Genomic DNA, 15518 nt, shown 5'->3' with positions numbered 1-15518 from the left:
TGCTCTAGTGTGCAGAAAGTGTGGACTTCTTTTGATCTTAATGACATTATTGCTGACTCCCCACGTCACGCCCCCTTTACAGAATGGCTGCTATGGATGAACACAAGAGTTGGGAGGGATGATTTGAGAAGCATTTTAACCATTGCGTGGGCTGTTTGGTTTTGTAGAAACAAGCGTGTTTTTGTGAGGGATGAGCTTGACATGAGGTATGTTGCTGCTGGGTTTCTTCGAATGGTGCGTGAACACTGTTCTTACACCAAGAAAGTGGTGCAATCCCCTGCTCTCGCAAGACAGAGCTGCGTAACAAAGTGGAAGTGCCCTATGCCAGACACTATTAAAATCAATGTTGATGCCCATGTTGGTGTTGGTGTTGCTGGGGGTCTTGGAGCGGTTGCAAGGGACAGTGCTGGTAAGATCTTGTGGGCTGCCACAAAGCGAATCCCGGTGAACTGGTCGGTTGAATTGGCGGAGGCTGCTACTGTTCGGTTTGGGTGCAAGATGGCTAGGAGAATGGGTCACTCGATGGTGTGGATTGAAGGCGATGCTTTGTCAGTTACGAGCAAAATTGGCAAGGCTGAAATTGGGGTCTCTCCCCTTTGGCTTATATATGATGATATTCGGCTGTTAGCTAGCAATTTTCATGTTTTTAATATTTCTCATATTCGTAGAGCAGGAAATACAGTAGCCCACCTTGTTGCAAGATGGGATACTCGTGTTTGTTCGGAGCTTATTTGTATCGACTCTATCCCGCAAGGTGTTTTAGCCTTGTCGGAACTTGATTTGAAATAATAATCCTGCTAACGTTTCCCCTCAAAAAAAAAAAAATAACAAAAGACCACTTTCTCATGATACAACTAGCCATTAGATAAAAGGATCCATCTTATTTAGCATGACTAATACAAAGGTCTTTTAAACAATAAGCAAAAATCACAAGGACCAACTTGCAAATATTTAATCCTACTAAAACTAAAAAAGTCAAAAAAAGTAAAAAACCTCACTTTTTTGTACGGAGTATTTAATACACAATAAACGTATGCGTATTGTATACTCATCAATCCTTCATCATACGCGCTAAAATCCTCCCCTCAAATCACAGCCCTCTATTATTGGTCAATTCAACAAAACAAACACGTGTCAAAATCTTAATTAGCGCGTGTATTAATTCTTTTGAATGCGCGTGGTTTAATAGTAATTACATTAAAAAGAAAAAAATATAAAAATTAATTTAATTTATACTTGTTATCTTCAACAGGCGGCCATATAATTTTTATTTTCTCTCTCCTCTGAAATTCAGACGAAATACGCCATTACATTTTTTTTTTTCTGAAATTTTTATTTTGAATTTTCATTTTCCAATTTTCATTTTCATTTTTCATTTTTCCCTCTTTCACTTTCTCTTTCTTCTTTGGAGGGAAAACGAAAAAACTTTCAAATCTTCAAAAAAAACTCAAAAAAGTTGAAATTAATTAAAACTATTTTCAGTTCTTCTTTTACTTCCTTTAAATTACTGAAAATAAATACTGGGTTTTTGTTTTTCTCTCTCTTAAATTAATTTTTTTGTTCTGGGTTTATTAGTGAAGCTGAAATCGAGTTCAGGTACTGTTGATTAGCTCATTTTAGCTCACATTTCAAGTTTAAATCTTGGGTTTTTATCTGGGGTTTGAAATTTCTAGGGTTTATGTTGGGCTACATTTGAAGTGTTTTTCAGTAATTTGGGGGATTTTTATTTTTAATTTTATTTTGTGGGTTGATATTATTTGGGGGATTTTTATTTTTAATTTTATTTTGTGGGTTGATATTATTTGTGGGAAATCTGGTAAAGTTTTAGAGTAGTTTATTTTGAGATTTATGGAGTAATTAATTATTGGTGCATTTTTAGTAATCTGCATGATTTGAAACATTAGAAGATTTGTTCCCATTTCTGTTTAAGAAGCTGAATTTGTAATTTATACTGGGAAATCATATAATTATATTGGGTATGAGATTAATGATTTTGTAATTAAGATGAATATTTTCTTGGATATTTTGGGTTGTGAGATGTATATCTATGATTTGAACTATTACAACTGGAATTGGAATATGATTCATTTTTTTTTTTTTCAGTACTATTTACTTGTTTTGAGCTCTCAATTTGTGGTGTTACTGTGTAATCTGCTAAGAACAGAAGAAAATTTAAGCTCATTGTAGTTGGTTCTGGCATGGGATTGAATTGTTTGTTTGTTACTCTCAGTAGATAGGAAGAAGAATGTAACTCAGTTGCTTGTTCGCCTTTCGAGGATTTGAATCGTGTAATTGATGCAAGTAGCAGTATTTCTTGTATATTTCTTTGGGGTATTTTGATATATAGGTGTGATTATACTTTATGAGTATTTTTTTTCCTGCCATATTTATTGTTGATTTTAGTATCTATTAAATTGGGAAGTCTTTGGTAGGAGACTCTTGAGTCTTGATATTTAATTCTCATTGCAGAATTTGAGTTTTCTCACTTATAACTGATACAAGGAGTATCATTAGCAGTTTGATTGCTTGTGTTTTAGATTGACTAGACTACATTTAAGTTTGTATGTTACAACTTACTAGTGTATCTGAAGTCAAGTGGGATATAATCTAAGGTCTTGTACATAAACTTGCAGTGCATTGTCAAGCAGTTTATTGTAGCAATGTTTTGTTAGGCTATCTATAGATTATCTATATTTTTCTTCGCCGTGATCCATAATCTCAAAGGAGATATTTGGTTTTGCAGCTGAACATCCGAATTTGGTTTTTGACTGAAGTGTGGTAAATAATAAAGTCCAAAGCATTTTAACTTTGGCAATGCAGACCAAGAAGAGAGTTTCTTCTAAAAGTTCGGCTCGAGAGCCTAACAACACAAGAACACTGAGATCTCAGAAGAAGGTATCTGAAAATGTTCAAGTTGTTGCGAAGAAAGGTGCAGATTTTATTACGTCATCTGCTAGAAAATCAAACTATGGTAAGAAAAATCCCATTTATTGCTAAAAATAAGATGTTGCCACTGCTCTATTTGCACATTTCTGCTGCTGTTTCCTAAAATTTTGAATTTGTATTAAATGTAATATAATACACATTGATTGACACAGTGCATGATATGTGGCATGTGGAATAGTGATCTCTTGATATCAATCTCATTTATCTAATACAAACCTTGCATATCAAACTCATCTATCTAACTTCATGCTTTGTATAATTGTATTCTGTAAATGTCTCAACCTTGATAAGTAGCCTTTAAATTTTAAGCTGTGATTTTCACAGAATCCTGATGGTGTTTGTGCATGACTTATATTGAAGTTTTTGTCCATGTTTCAATGGGGATTGCACTGTGGCAATTTTTTTTCAAGTCGTTTGCATTAAATCTTAATCATTATGTTTGTAATATGTGTTTTTAGTTTGTGTTAAATTCGCCTGTCCTTTCTTAAGGCTATGCACTGAAATTCGCCCCAAATAGAATGTGAAGATGTCCGGGACTCCTTATTTGGGTTTGTGTTGATTCACTTTAGGGGATAGCTATTATTGAGCTCTTAATTTTTTTAAAGACCTAGTCAATCACTTGAAGATGAAGTGCCAATCTTGTATGCAAAGGTGAGCTTTAAACAGCCAGATCTACTGTTGTTGATGTTTAGCTGGAAACTTCAGAATCTGCAAGCAATAAAAATAATTAGAACTAATTGTAGAAATTATGTTTGAATGTATTCTTACGAAAAAAGGACATTTGAACCTTTCAAGCAACACAAGATTTATCACTTATGCAACTCTGCACTTTTGTGAACTCACTATTCCTTTTCCTCATTTAAGTGAAAGTCCACTAGGTACAATATGGTTGATAGGTTTTTTTGGTGCTAAATATGAATAATGTGTGATATTATTTGTTCCTCCTCTCTAATAGGAAAGGAAATCTAATAGTAATGAATGAAATGAAAGGATCTAAAAAGATGTATTTGGAAGGAAACCAATAAATGCAAAAAGCTTGATTGGAAGGGAAGTATTAATGTATGATGATGAAAATAAGCTCTTTCTATTCTTTCCATTTCTGTCATATTCACCTTCTCTTTATCTCTTTTGCTGTCCACTTACTATGTTCTGAATCAATAGTGTAGTAGCAGGATTTTGTGTTTGAAACAGACATAAAAGTCTAACCGGTGGTTGGTTGGGTTTTATGGATCCAAATACTTGTATTATCTGGTGACTTTATTGATAATAAATAAGCAGATGTTGTCACAAGTCAACTTACAACTCATGGACTGATGAATTTTTCTATTAATTGTTTTAGTGATTGCCTCCAATGTATAGAAAGACAATTTTACTAAAGAATGGTAGAGGAGAAGTAACAACTGCTTGACAATCTTGTTGGTGTTGACATAACTGCGATTATGCATCGTGTTTGACTACATTAACAGATTCTTTACCATAGGAACCAAACAATTGTGATTATGTTGTGAGTCATCTGATATTGAACCAAGACAACCATGGGCTTATAATAGGATAATTATGTATTAGCAAATAATAATTAAGGTCAAAAGCTTTAGGTTATTTTGGTGTTGGTTAACTTAAGTATGTGATTTATATGGTATGAACATTTAATTGATGTTAATTGGATGCATAGAGGGAGTGCACATGTATTAGCAAATAATGTTTAAGGTCTAAAGCTTTAGGTTATTTTGGTGTTTAACTTAAGTGTGTGATTTATATGGTATGAACATTTAGTTGATGTTAATTGGATGCATAGAGGGGCTGTGCACTCTGGAGGTGTCCAACAGACTAGTCTCAGGTTGTTCCATGCTTAACTGTTGTAGTTGAAGACTCATATTCGAGTATTTCCATTCAAGGCTTTTGAAAAATCCTTGGCACTAGTAATTTAGTTCAAGGGCAACGAATTTTGAGTTGGATACTATTGTGTTGCTGCATCCTGCTTTTGGATTTTAAAGTTAGAACTTGAAAGATTGATTGCTATTGATAATGTCAGCAAACACATTTTACTTGATCTTTAATTTGGCTAAAATATTATCATTAATTTTATTGTGATGACAAGTCAAAGTCTGTGCCTTGCGGCTATGGTCTGATCAGGACAGTGATATCACACTGTTACCCGTATATTATCATCTGGCTGTTTTTTTTTTTAATTTTTAAATTTTTTTTTTTTTTTAACTTCAGGTAGGTCTGTAGCTAAAGAAAATGTAGATTCCGCTACTGTAAGCTTGACCTCGACATACAACTTGATGCAAGATGATGCCTGCAATGTATCTTTGGTTTCAGATGTAGTTAGTAATGGTTCTACAGACCTCAAGGTAATTATTTTTGCTGCTTCTAATATGTTCATGTTTGTTTCCCCCCCCCCCCCCCCCCCCCCCCCCCCCCTCTCATTCTTTCAGCCATGGTGGTTTACAAGGGTGGGTTCTCTTAATAATATGCCTATTGCATTTTGCAATTATCTATCTCTTTTAAGTGTTATCTCTATGTTTATGGTGTCATTGTGTGTGTGTGTGTGTGTGCATGCTCCAGTAAAAATTAGGGGTATCTTAAGCATACGTTTTCTGTTTGTCCTGGAAGATTTGGCATTATTGAAATCTCCTCCAAGTCTTAGGCAAGGCACTGGAATAATCAATGGAAAATAACAGATTAACTGTAAGGCTAAGGATACGAATAATATTTACTTCAGATTTTTACTAAGATAGAGGGGTGTAGTATTTGTTGTAACATGTGAAAGCAGACAATTGCCGTGTCAGGTTAGCAGACCATAATGGTGATGTTCTTTTTTGGTGAATACCTTTTTGTACCAAAATTAGCAGTTTAGAACAACTTGAGTATTTAACCACCAAAACTGCTATAGGTTCAGCTGTTCAAGGTCAGGTCTGTGTCATTCTAGGTTACATGAGATGGCCGGGTCCTCTTGTCCGGCCTTGAAGCCACGAAACTGTCAAATCCATGAAGCACTCCTGTGAGAATTTTATGTGCATACTAATTGGTTAAGCACACCACCTTTTCCTAGAGAAGGCTTTTGAGTTGCCCATCTTTCCCTATAGAGCTTTAATTTGGATTTAGCTTGTATACCCAATGAACAGCCAATTTACAGTAACATATTAATGGCTCAAAATTTGTGAAAATGTGATAACCTTTTTTTGGTGGAATCCAACATGAGTACTAAGCTTGTTATTTTTCCCAGGATTTTCTTTATAAAGTCGAAAATTGGGAACACAGGGTTAAAAAGAGGTGAAAATAGGGAAAGGTGTGGAAAAATCTTGGGAAAATTATGAGAATGGGTATTTGATTTTTAGGTGGGAAAAATCCCAAAAAGAGGATTGAGCTTGGGAAAATTATGAGAATGGGTATTTGATTTTTTAGGAGCTCTTAGGGGGCCAATTGCACTTTTTTTGAGGTTTGGACATTGTTTTCACCCCGGAATAAGGTATTGTGGGAAGGAAGGGTTGTTTGTGTTGGTGATGAGTGAGGAGTTTTGTTTACATATGATATGTTACTTGCGTAATTTGTTTACATAAGATATGGTACTTCAATTAAAAATATTGAACTATTTTATTTTTGTTTTTCAAATATAAAACTTGTATTTACTTCCTTCATTTTTTTAATTGCACCATTTTCCTTTTTGGGAAGTTGCATATTAATTGCATCATTTCCCATATAGTATGCTTTGATTACTTTTTGGTTGTGTTCACACACAAAATTCCCTACTTATCCTTGATCACATGTGATAATAACCATTATTACCCCACCTAATCCATCTCTCATTTGTAATTTTTCAGATAGGCACTTTTGAAATACTTCATCTTTTATACTTTACCTTAAATCTCGTGCCCAATCCAAATGGTGCAATTAAAAAAAAGGGAGGATGTATTTTATTAGAAAAAAGGGAAAATATGAAAAATTAAGGAAAAATACACAAAAAGAAAAAACGGAAAAAAAATAAGACATTAAGTGGTGATTTTTCTTTAATAATGACTATTGTAGCCAAACATGAGATTATATTCCATAAAAATTTTCATTGAAAAAGCTTCATTCATTCCATTATGGTTGAATAATTGTAAACAATCAACTAAAGACAACCATTATGATATAGAGTCAATAACATAGTTACATAGTAGTATGGTAATTTGTTAAGTAATGAATTTGGTAATTGGTGATTAAAACCAATTCTTGTAACTTTTAACTACTAATGCAACATATTCTTATATAACCACATGGTCGACCCAAACTCAATTATGGTTCCAAATTAACTTGTATGACCTCGAGGATACCTCACAGTTTCACTTCGATTTTAGGATAATTTTCCGAACTTAGTCCAAAAGGGTTGATTACCTTCAATTTTGAGCAATTTTCGAATTTTCCGGATCCGGGAAGGTGGTACTTCTCATGGAAACCATGACACTTTAGGAAGCCATTTAGTTGGTTGGAAGTTTGCAACAATCTATTTTGCCTCTAAACTATTAATTAGCCATTACTTTATATACCTCTATTTGTTAACTTAAGGCTACTAGTCCTACCACAACCTTTATGTACCTAACTAATAGACATATGTGGTTCCAAATAACATCATATGACCCCAGTATGCATCCCTTACCATTCCGTGTGTTTTTCATCTCCGGTTCTCGAAATCTCCAAAAATTGTTCAATTAATTGAATAGCCTTGAAATTCGTCCTTCGGATACCATAATTACTCCAAGCAAAATCATGCATCAAGATGATTCTTAATATAGGAGGCTTCTTTGGTGCTCGAAACTATCTTATTTATGCTTTTGGTCTACTCTTTGTCTCATGTCTCTTTTTATTGATGCGTTGCCTTGCTTTGCCTTGGCCCAAAGGAAGCCAAGACGCTACCCTCAATTGTCAAAACATTTGGTGTTTTTATTGAAGGGTGAGGTGTTTTCCTTACGTAGATACATAAATTTAGCGGCTTGAGTCCAAATCATTATATATGAAAATGCGGCAAAGAGGAGCATATTCTAGTAGGTGAAAGAATATGTTTTTCACAAAGTTACGTAAAATCATGTTCTATACCATAATTCTTATCAGAATATCTTTGTTAACCAAACCATTACATAACCGTTGAGAAAGTCTGTCAAACCAAGCAATTAAATAAATAATATTCGTTAATAGAATATTCCATGAGAGTTTAAGCTTTGAATAAAGTAAAATATCGAAACTAATTGTATCTTATTAGATCAAAGAAACGAAAAATTAATTACTGACATCTCTTGTAGCTACACCCTCTTGGATGCATGCTAGATCAAGTATTATTTATTTATTTGAGTTTAATATGAAGTATCTTGTTAAGAAAGTGGATTTGACTGTATAGCAAGCCATAAAAATGAAATAACGCAAGATCTTGTTCAACTGACCTAGTGATCTAGCTATTGTCACCAGAGGCTTCTTGCATGTGAAGAAAAACACTGACAAAGGTATTGAATCAGAAAGACGTGTAAAAAGAGAGTAATGAAAAAGTTTGCTTGTATGGGTAGAAGGAGAAATGATAAAGTCTACTTGATTAGGATTTTTAAAAGAACTGCTTATTTCTAGAAGATTGCCACTGTGGGATTCTACATTGTTATCTTGGTCATGCAAAATCGCAAAGCTTAATGGTCTATGTATTTTAATTTAATTGACATTGATTCTGTATCTGCTCAATATTTTTATAGGAATGGAATGAGGAGAGTGCTCATTGTGACTCGGGTATTATCTTTTCACCATCATTTCACTTATCAAAAAGTGCCGGGGAGGATATTTCGGAAACAGGTGAAGTCCTAGATATATCCAAAAATGCTATCTTTCATCTGCTGTATTTGCTTGACTTGGAGTAGAATTCTTTGGTGTTATAATTATAAGTCATTGTGAACATATGGTTTTCCAATCTTTCATCATCCAGACACAAAGGAAGCCTGCATGTCTTCAGAAGTCTCAGCGATTTACCTTGCTATGAAGAATTCAAAACTGGAATGCTTGGACGAGTATGGACAAGATTCTGTGATGGTTGATGCATCTGTGGAGGAGGACGAGGAATATTATGAGGATCTCGATGATTTTGATCCGTACTTCTTTATAAAAAATTTACCCGAATTGTCAACAGTTGTTCCAACATTTCGCCAGATGCTGCTTCCTAAACAAACCCGTAGATGCCCCCCAAACACTCTTGTCTTGGACCTTGATGGTTAGTAAGGTTAACAGTGCTGGAGAAAGTCCATATACTATATATTGCATTATGTGGTTCCTTAACTTATTTGCTATGTTATTCGGACTTTGAAATTCATCATTCATGGGTATGCGTCTATTCTTAAGACCTGGCTACTCTATGGAAAAAAAAAATCTATATATTGTCCATACCCCGAATGTGCTTGAGGCGAAGTATAGAGCCCGAACAACTTAGCTTGTATGATAAATTCAGTGCGCCAAAGATTCACATCAATACGTGTTCTCTAACTTAAAGCAAACTTCTTTTTTCATGGCAGAGACATTAGTCCATTCCAGTCTTGAACCTTGTGGTGATGCAGACTTCACATTTACTGTCAACTTCAATGAGAGGGACCATACTGTATATGTCCGATGTCGTCCCTACCTTCATGATTTTATGGAAAGGGTTGCCGGTCTTTTTGAGATAATTATTTTTACCGCCAGCCAAAGTATTTATGCTGAACAGCTTCTCAATGTGTTGGATCCAAAGAGGAGGGTATTTCGTCATCGTGTATTTCGTGAATCATGTGTTTATGTGGAAGGAAACTACTTAAAAGATTTATCTGTTCTTGGTCGTGATTTGTCACGTGTTATTATAATCGACAATTCCCCGCAGGTATTTGTTCTAAACTAGTCTGTTTATTTTCTTTTGATCTAATGCATCTAGTAAGATGAGTTTCATTCATAACAGCTATACCATTTTCCTGTGGTCAATATTGTCATTGCACTGTATATTTGTAACCGAATTTACAAAAATACTCCCAAATAATCTACAACCTTGTCTCAACTACTTATCCCCACGATTAGGTTGTCAATCATGGGGATAAGACAGGTAATATTTTTACTTAGCATGGTGTTCAAGCAATTATTGTATTAGGTTGTCAGAAAATTTAAGGCAAGTTTGTCTGATGTAGGCATTCGGGTTTCAAGTGGACAACGGAATTCCCATTGAGAGTTGGTTTGATGACCGTTCAGATCAAGAACTACTGCACTTAATTCCATTTCTCGAGAGCTTGGCTAGGGTGGAAGATGTTCGGCCATTGATTGCCCAAAAATTCAATCTGAGACATAAAGTAGCTGCAGCTGTTTATCCATCTTCAAACTCAAATAGAGGGGATCCATTCGAAAGGTAAGCCTGTCTTTCTTTGGATGTTCGGCTTTAGCTGTAAGAGCGGTATTCTCTTCTTTTGAGTAAATTTTCTTGTGTCAAAGTGTGTCAATTGTAATCAAGTAGCTGATGAAAAAACTTACTGCCTTTACCGGGCACACAACATTGTAATCTCATGTTAAACATTTGTAATTTCAATTCATCTGAGCTCTTTGTTTTCGGGCGTAACCAGATGATATAGGTGACCATTAAAACTTCAGATAATATGCATTGTGTCAACATGAATTGTGGTCCTTATACCTTGTTCTGATCAGATAATAAAATCTTGTTTCTTGTACTAGTATAATGAGATTGGAATCAATAAATAGCTTCAATGTCAAATTTATTTGATATTTTATCATTTTATTTGTGCTATGAACTTATGGCCCATGGATTGGCAATCGAGACCAAACTGCTGTAGTGGGCTTGGAAGGGCCTTAACCCAGCCGAACTATGGCCTGAGGTAGACAGTTATATATTAATACAAAGTATATAAATTAATGGAAATTTTTTAAATTATCACTAAAAAATTATCCATTTTTAGAATAATCACTTGTTTATTTTTTTATTTACTTTACCACCCCTTAAATTCAAAAACTACTTAGATTGCCACCCATTTTAAAATTTTGGTGGATTTCTATGATGTGGGCCCAATCCAACGACTGTTAGTGTGACAGGAAGAAGATAATCAGTAGTAGTGGCAATTTAGATAGCAAGCTCTTGGTTTTTTTTAATTGTTTTCTTTTGGTGCTAGGTTATTTTGTACACAATAAACTGGTTTAAGGGGGTGGAGTGAAAATAGGTCTGATTGTAATACTTAGACATAACCGTTATTAGCCGTCAGGTGGGTCTACATAATAGAAATCCACCCGTGAATTGGGTGCAGCGTGCGGGTGGTTATTTTGAAAATTGTTATATTTTTTTGTGGTAATTTAAAATTTTTCTTAAATTAATTAAAAACATGATTTTTTTTTTTTTAATTTTTTTTATAGGATCTTGTTAACGAATGCCCCAAGGCAATAAATGAGCATTTAAATTTTACCTAAATGATATTAATTTAGGAATACATGACAAATTTATTTTAGTATAGGAGTATTTTTTTTTTTTTTTGAAGAATTAAGGCATGGTAATCCAAGAAGATATTTTGGAGCAACAATTATGTCTGTATCCAACATTTGCCACATGGCCAAACCAATAGTCTCCAATTTCTCAACCACACATTTCTGCCCGCAGTTTCCTTTGTTGTTTGTTTTTAAATCAAATCAAATTCGGTGTAAAAGTTATCACAATATTGTCTTCACATAGTCACATCACTAAAAAAAAATATCATAAAAGGAAGTAATTTTAAATTTCTTTTGTTTTTATTTTCACGTTTTTTCTCCGTAATGTAAAATTTTACTATTTGATGTTGAAAGAATAATATGTACTTCCTCCGTCCCTAAATTACATTTCTCTTTCTCTCTATTATGTGAGGAATAAATGTTAAAAAGAAGAATGTAATTTAGGGACGGAGGGAGTACTACAATATTTTAGTTCCTAAAATTTTGTGTGAGTGAAGGTATCCAATTAAAATTTAAAGCTTTAATCTTAAAAGAAATACGTAAGTGTAATTATTCTAGGATGCTTGAGGCGAAGATACAATAGTTTGGTCATGTTGATCCTATTTTGGTCGTGTTTGGTGAACAACTGAAACTGATTATGTTTACTGATTTTGACTAGTTGATTGTATTATTTGATTTGATTTTACTGACTGTAAAAAGATATTAGTTAATTGCTTAAAACTATTTAAGTATGCAAAATGACCAATAGACTAATAGTGGGGATAAGTAGTTGAGATAAGACTTTAGATTAAATGGAAATATAAGTGTAATTTCACCTTAACATATTAACTCAGCTATTAAAAAGGCTTCTTTAAGGAGCTTATATGGTGGAATAAGCTGTTTGAATCAGCTCACCACCAAACACTTCAAATTAGCTTATTTAGTGAGCAGTTAGGTAATATTGGATTACTAAGTTAATTTCGCACAAACTCTTTATGAAACACGTCCTTTGACTTGTTAATCTGATATTGTTTCATATTTCATTTTTTTTTTTATTTGGCCTGTTTTATTTATCACGCTTGTTAATATAGAACTATAACTATCAACAACTTTAATTCTCCACAAGTAATAATTTCAAAAGCTATACATTGTAATAGTACTTATTAAAATGACACTAACAAGATTCCACATAACAAAATATAATCAAACACAAGAATGATAAATGGTATAAAAATCAAAGCGAGTCAAATAATCATAGTATTTAAAAGAAAAAAAAAAAGTTTGAGGAAGGAACATAGGAGTATATAAAAAGATTCCAACTCTTGTGGGATCCATACCCAACAACCTCTTAAGATTCATTTTCCACCATTAGATCATAGGAATATTATAGATCTTTCTCCCCTTTTCTTTCCCAAATACAAGAATATAATAATCATAATACCCCCAAAACCATCAATCTTAAGATTCCTCAATCCATCCTTACATCATTTTCTTCAAGAAACTTCTGGTCATTTCGATATTGTCAAGGTACAATCTTTCACCTTCTATATATTTCAATTAATTTGATTTGGGTTTTTAAGTTTTTATCAAAATAATTCAATCTCTGAATTTCTTTTTTCTGGGAAAATTAAGATGGAAAAGGGTGATGAAATGAAGAAAAATAAGCAACAAGAATTGAAACATCTGGGTTTTGTGAGAGCTGCTGCAATCAATACAATCGTGTGGTTGACAAGTCTTTATGATTATGCTAAGATTAATTCTGGACCGTTGAGATCAGCTGTTGGTACTGTTGAAGGTGCTGTTACTACTGTGGTCACTCCTGTATACAATAAATTCAAGGATGTTCCTGATCATCTCCTTGCTTTTCTTGATCAAAAGGTATAATTTTTTTTAATTTTTATTTTCTGATTCCTTTTATTTACGCCGAAGGGTAGTGATGTAGACGGGATTTGATTTATTTAGGTTACTTATCTTGATTTGTGTTGTGTTTTCTTTCTTTTTGGGTTTCTCGATTGTTGTGTTTAGTTGGTTGTTTGTTAGTTAATTGATTGTTTATTTGATTATGGTAAATTATCTGATCATTAGGATTTTAGTAGAAGTTAATTAATTTTTGAAGGTCTCAATTCATTTTGATCCCTCCTTTTAATGGTACAACAATTTAATAGTATTTCGTGTGTTACGTACTCCCATCGTCCCTTAATTATATCCCTATTTCTTTTATTTATTACTCACTTAATAGAGAGAAATAGTCATATAATTAAGGGACGGAGGGAGCACTCCATAAGATGATCGAGTGTGACACTTGGACACATACCTATATTGCGTCTTTGGTATTACAAAGACGTTAACATAACTACACATAAGCTAGTTTGGACTATGAATTTGGTGATTTCATACTTGTAACTGTGTTACTGATTTGCTATGTAAAATATTGATCTTTAATCTTTCAGAATTTGTGATAATTTTGAGCTTAATTCTTTATAGTAGAAGCAAGTGAGGTAAATAATTTGCAGTTAAATAAATTCATTCCTGCACTGCTTACTGCTAGAGAAGCACCTTATGGAGCTCAAAGTTATTTCAAATTGTAGTGTCAAACAAGTACTATTTGATGTAGGACTATGAATATAACAAGAATTTCGAAAATAAAACTTCGTTCGTTTCACTTTCATGTCTCTTTAAGGTGAAAAGAATTATACCGAAATTGATAATTTGTTGTGTCATATTGTGGACTATTCTCTCTTATTTTATATAGTCTCTGTTAGCCAAGGAAATGAAATGACTCAGAAATGTTTATGATTCAATCTTTAGTTGTAGACCAAAATCCTCTGTTTTGTTGTCCTTTCTTTTATTGCTTATTTTGTTATCGGTTGCAAGTTCATTGTTATCAATTCGCAAACATTGATTATGATCTGTGACCTATATACTTACAAATCTTTCCAGATTAACTTAACTATAAAGAGATCTATGAAAATCAAAAGTAGTGAAATATAACTTATGGGAATTTAACTGTAATTGTACAGGTTGATGTAGCTAGTGCCAAATTCGACGAGCATGCACCTCCATTGGCTAAGCAGGTGGTAACCCAAGTCAACGTTGTGATTGATCAAACAACCCAACTAGCCAAAGAGGTGGTTCACCAAGCCCAAGTTGGCGGTCCTCTAGCAGCAGCCCAATATGCTGCCAATGAATCGAAGGAGTTGGTTCTATATCAATCAGTGAAAATCTGGTCAAAGCTCGACAAGTTCCCACCCATTCACATGGTAGCCGAGATGACAGTTCCAACAGCTGCACATTGGTCTGAAAAATACAACAAAACGATCTCTGAATTAAGAGGGAAAGGGTACGATGTATTCAGCTATGTTCCATTGATACCAATTGATGAGATCTCCAAGGCTTTTAAGCAGTCCAAGGGTGGAAATGAAGGTGAAGTTGATCCCTCAGCTCGTGAAGTGGCCGCATCACAATGAGATCTATGTAGTCTAATTTTCTATGTTCATCATTTGGTTTTAGCTTGCTAGAATTATGTACTGGTAGTTGTGAAACTCTTATGTGAGCAAACGTTGGAAGCTTTGGAAATATTGTGTACATGATGATTAGACATGCATCAGTAAACTGAATCATGCATTTCTTCTGGGCACTATAGACTAAATTATCTCGTTTAATCTGTAATCTTCTTATTCACCGGAGCTCTATGTTTTCAGGCGCAGCCAGATGATGTGGTCACTGTTAGACTTCTCTGCTATACACCGTGCCAACATGAAGTATAAATGTGTCTGTCTGTTCAGGGAAATATCTGAAAAATCGCCGGAATCTAAAATTACAGGCAGATGTTAAAGAATAATCGGACAATGATTCAAAGTTCAAACTTCGAAATTGCATTACACACCTCTTGATAAACCTCGAAAATGCGTTACACACCTCTTGATTAACCAAGAATTGCTAGAGATGGTTCGAGTCACCCAAATGGCCTCCTAGTCTCGTGAGATCCATATTCTTTTCTGTGTTGGGAGGTGTCAAAATTTGCCCAAAATTGAAGATTATATTCACGCTTTCAGACCAATTTCGAGAATTTATTTTCCAATAGTGAAGTTAACTTGTAGGCTGTTTCTAAGGGTTATAAAGGTTGGTTTAGGATTTAGGAC

The 15518-nt window shown here is 34.0% G+C and overlaps 1 protein-coding gene across 1 annotated transcript; it reads left to right on the top strand.

Annotated features, from left to right (window-relative positions):
- Positions 1–1325: 1325 nt before the first annotated feature.
- On the top strand, positions 1326–15014 carry LOC145639988 (uncharacterized). Its single transcript, XM_081691507.1, has 11 exons — positions 1326–1596; positions 2744–2971; positions 5167–5300; positions 8661–8757; positions 8888–9169; positions 9468–9805; positions 10104–10318; positions 11091–11098; positions 12689–12903; positions 13009–13254; positions 14397–15014. Exons 2-11 carry the CDS (start codon positions 2815–2817, stop codon positions 14841–14843), a joined length of 2139 nt encoding a protein of 712 aa, XP_081547633.1. The 5' UTR covers positions 1326–1596; positions 2744–2814; the 3' UTR covers positions 14844–15014.
- Positions 15015–15518: the final 504 nt, after the last annotated feature.

The sequence above is a fragment of the Chenopodium album genome, chromosome 1 (assembly GCF_948465745.1).
Source record: "Chenopodium album chromosome 1, dcCheAlbu1.1, whole genome shotgun sequence".
Classification (NCBI taxonomy): Eukaryota; Viridiplantae; Streptophyta; class Magnoliopsida; order Caryophyllales; family Amaranthaceae; genus Chenopodium; species Chenopodium album.
Note: the sequence above shows the minus strand (reverse complement) of the source record. Positions and strands in the feature narration are given on the sequence as shown.